The 7,684-nt window shown below is 45.2% G+C and overlaps 1 protein-coding gene across 2 annotated transcripts in view; it reads right to left on the reverse strand.

Annotated features, from left to right (window-relative positions):
• LSAMP (limbic system associated membrane protein) overlaps positions 1-7,659 on the reverse strand; it is a 310,258-nt gene extending 302,599 nt beyond the window's left edge. The window contains exon 1 of one of the 2 annotated variants that reach the window (XM_026852161.1): positions 7,250-7,659. In XM_026852161.1, coding sequence (XP_026707962.1) covers positions 7,250-7,404 — 155 coding nt within the window. In that variant the 5' untranslated portion in view covers positions 7,405-7,659. The remainder of the gene's footprint in view (positions 1-7,249) is intronic. The other variant, XM_026852253.1, reaches the window with a different exon arrangement.
• Between the last annotated feature and the right edge of the window lie 25 nt (positions 7,660-7,684).

Below are 7,684 nucleotides of genomic sequence, written 5' to 3' on the forward strand. Positions count from 1 at the left end.
GAGGGTGGGAGGGTGTGTTTGGCACACAAACCTCCCTGTTCTTCAGAGGCTTTCACTACTTCCCTCTGCCACAGAAATGCAAGTTTCAGCAGTGAAAACAGTTCAGGTTGCTACTGGAAAGGGATAGTGTTAGCCAGATCTACCACAGCAGTAACCACCGAGCCTCAGATACAATATTCTGTTTGCTTGCTGTTTTTTTCCTCAACAGCTGTAGCAACTGAAGCACACTGAAGCAAAAGGACACTTCCAGCATTAGCGATGATTACCAAGGCTCAGGAGCTGGAAAAAGCCACACAGACCTCCAAGCAAGTGGACTGTCATCCTGTCCATCAGGCAGTGCTGCCTCTTGCCCATACAACACTTTCAGCTTTGTGAAGTCTATGAGCATTTGTACAACTACGCACAAGAAAACACTTTCCATTTTTAAATGGGAACAAACATAAGGAAACACACACTTGCACACAGGCACAGACAAGTGCACAACCCCCAAATGTCATTCAGTTGTGTTATTGTAAAGTATCTGCTGAACTCCAGCCCAGTCTGAGCGGGCTTAATTCCATCAAGTTAGCTTGGACCAAAAAAAACCCAATCCCAGCGAAATCAACAGAGCTGTGGCATGGCTATTTCTCCTCTTTTTGCACAGGGCCAAGCACAGTAGGGGCACTCTGGGGTCACAGCCCGCCTCTCCCACACAACTGAGTTGCTCCAAATAAAAATCTGCAGAAATATACATGCACAGGGGAGAACGGCTGTTGAGATTATTTTGAAATAGCTGTTTCCTAGGCAGAGGTGAAACTCATCGTTATTAGTTCCCATTACTTACCATAAAACCAGGCACGTTAGATGTGCCTGAAGCCTGAAGCAAATGCTTTGGTGTCAGATTCAGCTGAAAATCACATTCGTTTCTTCTTCAGCAGGAGAAGAGTAAAAGAAAACGCAGTAAATTCCTGACTTCACCTTTGTGCCCTCCACTGCACTTACTCCAGCAGAGCACGAGTTCACACAAGCCAGAGTGAATTTTGATGGACAACAAAACTAGGTACCTTCAATGAGAATGGCTATATTCAGCCTCACAGTAAGCCTGTCGAAGCCTCGCTGCTGCATCAGCAGCGAGCTGTGGCCCCGCAGCTCTGTCAGAATCAGATCGTCTGTGGGTCTGGATGTAAAGGGCAGGTATGTGTAATATATATTTTGAAAACTTGTAGTTATGAGACGGCAAATTCCAGTAACTACGAGCTATTTTAAGACTAGGTCTTTCCTCATGACCTGCTGGGGAGGGGAGTGGAGTAGAAGAGGTACCAACTCTGAGACACTCCAGGTAACACATACTACTCTATAAATTTTAATGCCAACCAAGCAGGAAAACATATGGTACTTCGCTGCAAACTGAAGTGTGTGTGCAGACTCAGGGGAGGAGGTTAAAGCCATACAGTCTGATACTGTCTCTCCTCCTCCATCTTTCTGAATGCAAATTATACATACAGTGTTACTAAACATACAGAATTTCACCAGAGAAAGAGCCTTTCCCTTTCTGATTTCCATTCCACTTTTGTTTGTGATGGGTTAGTCCCACTTTGTAGAAAACACCGTATTGCAAGGGCCCCACTCACCACTGGGCACGCTCTATATAAATATTGTACGTGTATATAAGGAGAGATGCTAATCACCAGCCTCTCACTGTATACATATTGCAACTTTCTTTATCATATGTATGCGCACACACTCACATATCTATGTATGCATGTGTGCCTTCATATAATGGCACCATCTGCTGCCAGACCTGGAAGTTTTGCAACATCATCTGTTACTACATTTATATTTTTCTTGGTGTTTTGTTTGTTTGTTTGTTTGTTTGTTTTAAAAAAAGGAAAGCATCAGGAGAGTACAGCCCCTTTTGCACAGATCCCAACATACCCTCTCCCAACACATGTACGCTAGATTTGATAATGAAGGCTTTTTTGTATACCAGAGAAAGAGAAGAGCACTTGGGACTTGCCGTCAATACCAGGGCCAATGAGGACGTACTGTGGAAACCTCATTTGTCGCATTTGTTGGGTTGTTGAGTGGCTGAGCTGAAAGGCAACCCAAGCTAATGGATAGGTCGTTGGGCTGGGTGTGCCTGAGCCCTGCTGTGCAACCCTGGGCGAGTCTGCTCCACCTCTGGGCACCTCTTTCCCACCCCCAGGCTCTGCCCATCCCATCTAATAGCCCTCACGCCCTGAGGAAAAGGGGAATCTCTCACTCTATGCTCCCCTGGCACTTAATACAAAGGGTGCCTCAACTTAGTGGTGGCCTTTAACTGCCACAACAATACTAGTAATAATCAAGGTTACAATTTTACTGCCAAGACTGTATTATTATGTAGCATTATACCTTTGAACATGCCTATTCTCATTTCTAGCAAAGGGCTCCGCTCAGCGCTCCCTGATATAAATCATATGCTAATTGTAAGTGTAATCTGAACAGCTTTTACTTTTCTTTTCAAAAGACTGCATAGGGCATAAACTTTGTTGTGGTACTGTGTTGCTACTTTGCCCGAGGTGCCTTTGTCCTCTAGCATAGCTCCACGTGTAGAATATCAGCAAAATACCAGGAGGCCAAGAACAGAGTTTGCATAAATTGCTTATGTTGCAGGATTACACCAACGGTGCTATCTTTACTGCTGGTAATTTGATTCTAGCCCATCCTTTGACACATGTAACTTGAAGAAACTAAGTACCCATTAGGATGGAAGTTCCTAAATGTGCTATTAGCCTGAAACTTCATATTATTTAAAAATACCTGATGAAAATGGAAACTGCACTCAGTTAAATGTTGGTTTTCATCAGTGCATCAGCACCAGATTGATTTAATTCTTGATGAAAAGTTGATGCTTGGAAAAACTCAGGAACAATGAGCCAAATTCTGGCCTTGGCGAGATCCCAGTTCTCCAACGGGCTGAACATCATCTGAGCAGCGCTCAGCAGCTTAAGCTCTGCATGAGTCACTTGTACCTCTTTATTAGCAGTCCCCAGGAATCTGCCCCAAAGACAAGTGTGATATTTCTGGCAGTGCCCTTGGGCTTTAGCGAATTTTTAGTGGTATAACTGAGTGGATGGGAATGGGGATGTGACCCATTTTGGTTCCAGATAGCGATGAACTCCATTTCAGAAGTCACTAAAGGCCAAACCTGCCTTTGTGCCAGGGCTACCAAAAGCCCTGGGCAACCTGCAAGTCCCACTGACACCCTCAGAATAGTGCTTTAACAGCAGTCTGGGGAGAGCTGCTGTGATGGTTCCTGAGAAAGTTGATCTTTCTACCTGATGTGCTGTGCAGGTACCTCATCCCACAGCATGGACTCCATTGTCATTTTGCTTCTAATACATCACAAGGGCCAAACACAACACAGAGGGACAGTTCCCTCCCTCCCCTGTTTGCGGTAGCTGCCCTTTGCTACTGCACATGTTCTGGCTTAGCCAACATCCTCCTATTTCTTTCTCATCCCCTCCCTAGGCTGAAAGTCCATAGCAAAGCACAGGTCCCCTGCCTTTGCTCATCTAATACTTGCAGAGCAAACAAGGTGGGAAGGGATGCTGGAGGCAGGTAAACAGAAAGAAGATTTGGGGTTGGGGCTTGTTTTTCTTTTCCCATTTTAATTAATTTGGGGGGATATTTTGTGTGTTTGGAGTTTGGGGATTCTTTTCTTCCTAATGTCAAGCAGGGAAGTTGCATACAAAACCTAACAACCTCGTGACTGTAATCTTGCAAGCAAAACATTGGCAGGAATTGCAGCACACCCTCTCAATACTCAAAATAAGGTTCAGTGTCCCTCTTTAAGTGGTGAAGACAGAGTTAAAAAATGAAATGTTACTGAGTCTGACAAGCTCTCTGATCTACAAGATCGTCTTTGAAACATCCTGCTCTTTTCTTGGTTGCAGCTTGCCAAACATCAGACACTCTGCCCAGCCCTTCTCACCTGTTACAGCTCTCAGACCCCTCCCCTCTTTTCAGCCTTGCTCTGAGGAGTGGATCATTACCCTTTTCCCTGTGGATAGTCTATCACGAGCTATTTTTATTCTCTCTGTAATTCCCTGACTAACTTCCCCATGCCAAATATTCACTAAAAGTCATCAACCTTCAGCAAGGCCAACAAATGAATCAAATCTGCTGCCAGGTCATTTACGAGATGAGCCACTATAAAGTTAGGAACATTTTTTAAAAGTCCATAGCAAGGGAATATTTTAAATGCCATAGCTTTAAAAAGTCATATCCAAACTTCTCAAAATAATTCTATTCTGAGTAACAAGCTGTAGATGAAGCTCCAGAGGAGTGGCTTGCTTTAGGAACATTAGGGCTTATAATACGCTAGTTTTCTCCACTTCCCAGATCAGTCCACCCACCCATTCTTCCACCTACAAGTGTAACACTATATACAAATGTATAAGAACCCAAAGGAGAACAATCATTCAGAATACCCTGTTTCCAGTGCTCTGCTGACTTATTTGCACCACAATTTACACGAGCAAAATGGTTTTAGTTACCTTATCACCACGTACACTGATTTTATTTCTCTCCAGCTGCATACAATTTTTTCTCCCTCCTACATTTTCCTTTCTCCTCAAGCTAGAGGATGGAGCTACTGGGCACTGGTGAAATGTCACTACACTCTCCCTCCTCCCTCTGAAGCAGATGCATAGCAAAGATAGTCGATACGATCTCCGTGTAGAAATCTCTTACCTATCTCTCTCCATGGAGGTAAAAGACCTGCTCTGAGCACCGTTAGTATAGCTCATGTAATGGTTTTTCCCCATCTAGCTTTCCCCTTGACTTGTCACTAGTGCTATAGGCAGGGAGAGCGAGATGCTAGGAGTTTTTCAAACGCAAGGCTGTCTGAAAGTGAGTTATGTTTTGGAGGGTCAGGGAAAACAGTGAGGGGGAAGCTACCAAACCAACCCTTGCTTTAAAAGTGAGGGAATGAAACGTCATCCTGCAGGACCTAAAGACTATGGGACGGGGGAAAATCTCACCCCTTCCAGCCTCACGTGGCAGTCCTGTCTTCCCGTGCAGCTTGGCTTCTGCCTCTTCTCTGAGAAAGGGACTGATGGTCCCAGGGAGAGGGAGGGGAGACAACCGCCCTTCCTTGGAAATGTGCAGAGCATATAACCAGCCAGATCTGCTTAAAGAGATTAGGAAGGCAGTTGAGGGTGGGAAAGCCCGTGCACTGCCCACAGCCACTTGTGAGGGGAATACCGTATTGCTCGGGGCAAGTCGTTCCATGGCCAGGTGCTCCTGCAAACTGTGTTGCTCGGCACACATCTGGCTGACACAGCTGGATCACCTTGCTCAGGTGTTTTATTTTGGGGCCTGACATAACACTGGCAAGCCATGCGCTCCACACACAAACACCGAAACCACTCTACCCTGCAGCCCCGTTGAGCTTGCCGACGAACGCTTTAGAGGCAGCACATGCAGGCACCATCTCCGCCATCCGCTCAGCCCTCTCTGCTGCAAATGCAGCTTTAGCACACAGTGTCTAGATAAACTCAAAAGCTCCAAGGTTAAGTGGGAAATCGAAATCCAGTGACCCCCAGCTGGGCAAGCGAGCTTAACGACTTGTCTGCTGCTGTACGTACCAAACATATGCCAGCAAACAGCTGCCTGAGCACCCCTCCAAAATAAATGATTGATGGAAGCGATTTGCCTTTAAAAACGGGATGTCAGCTGAGAGTCCCGCTAGAAAAGGGTTAATGGGATATATGAATTGCTAGTGAGGGGAAGGGAGAGGAGAGAAGCCGAGAGTCAGAGGCAACACCCCTTGTTAGGTGTTTACCATGTCACATCTAAACCCCTTCCATCGCATATGCAAGGCAGATGAATTACTCTGCAAATCCTATTACTCTGTGTGGATAAATCTTACATGCGAGTTAACAAGTCTGGAGAGCTGGGGAATGGAAGCTGCTGAACGGGTATTCCAAGATCAAAACAACCCAGCACACGGGAGCTGAGAGAAGCGATACGCATACACACAGACACACAGACACAGACACACACACACACACACACATCTCTCTCTCTTCTAGCATCCTTCTTCCCTGATCCCATCTCGCTAGCTCACATACACCTCTGTCATTAAGCGGGGGGGATGTAGGACACTGGGGATCACGTAGCAGACCATTTGGTGACATCTAGCAGGATTTATTTCAGAGGAAGAGAAAGAAAACTTTGCTGCTACTGTTAGCTTTGCTAGGGGAGTGCTCCCTTGATGCTTCAGGGTTTGTGCACTATCAGTTTCCCATACAGATTACAGATTTATTCTAAATTATGTCCAGTAGTTTTATAGCCAGAATACACTGTGTGTGCACAGACACGCACAGAATTTTCCTTCAGTAGGGAAGTTATTGCAGGTAAGTTGAGCAAGGCAGAATTTGAAAAGGGAACCCACAGGAAAAACATGACTGCATTTCAGCTATTTGGGACGCTCCTAACTGAAAGCCCAAGTAGCCTCAGAACTACCTTTAGAAAACCTGCGTGATGCATACAGAAATACAACACTCAACATTGCCAGTGAACAAGGCTTCGTGTGCAGACTCCCTCATCACCACCACTCAGACACGAAGGCACAGCATATACCCATTTACTTAGCCCTGCAAAGAAACAAGACAGCGAACGAGGTACAAGCTTCATAAATGTCAGAGCTCTTACACCATCTTTTCACTAGCTTTTTCAACTACTCTACCACCTCCCTTCCCTACAGGGCAGAAAAATAAATAAATAAAATTAAAAGCCAGAGTTTCCCCAAAACAACTTGCCCGAGAGTTCCAGCAGCACCAGGGATAAAGTTTTTTGCATAGGTGCAAAAAGAAGTATGAGAAGATCAATGGAACATCTGGCAAGCACAGCTGGATCCCTTTTCAATTTCTCTATTGATACTGCAGGGCTGGTGGAAAATGTACGTTCATGAGAGCTGGCTAACACAAACAGCCCTTTCCCCACTGCAATTCTTTTGATCCAGAGCACTACACAGAGGAGAGCGGTGGTAAAAAGTGTTCAAAAGCTTTGTGATTTTTTTTTTCCCTAAGATTAAGGCACAAACACACAAGCAGAGCTTGTTTGTAGAAGCTGCTGCTACTGCAGTTCGAGAGGTAAAATAACACACACTCTCGCGGAGACATACACACACAAATCTGTATCGCATCACATGTAAGATAGGGCACACGCAGAAATACAGATAACACAGACAGAAAAGGAAAAAGTTGGCAAAACGCCCTACCTGAGGATGGCTGTGTCCCCCTGCCTCACGGTGATGTTATCGGTACCTCGGGTAAAATCCACGCTGCGGACTGGCAGCCCTGTAGGGAGAAGGCAAAGCAATCTCAGTAGGACCAGCGGTAATTGTTTCCGATCAGACTGAGCCCTTGCTACCATGGCTGGTCTCGTCGAGTTTCACTGCCTGGACTTGGCTCTCTCTCTGTGTCTGTGTATGCGGATAGATAGACGTAGAAAGAAAAACAATAGTAATAATAATAATGTACAACTCTTGCTCTGATCGACAGCCCCAGGAAGGGGAGGTGATTTCACAGTCCGTCTTAGATGACACTTTCTCTTGCTCTTTTCAGTCTCTTGCTGGCTTCTTCCACCCCCCCTTGTCTTGTTTTAAGGCTTTCCAAAAAAAAAAAAAAAAAAAAAAAAAAAAAAAAAAAAAAAA

The sequence above is a fragment of the Athene cunicularia genome (assembly GCF_003259725.1).
Source record: "Athene cunicularia isolate RWA chromosome 1 unlocalized genomic scaffold, athCun1 chr1_part1, whole genome shotgun sequence".
In the NCBI taxonomy this organism is placed as follows: Eukaryota; Metazoa; Chordata; class Aves; order Strigiformes; family Strigidae; genus Athene; species Athene cunicularia.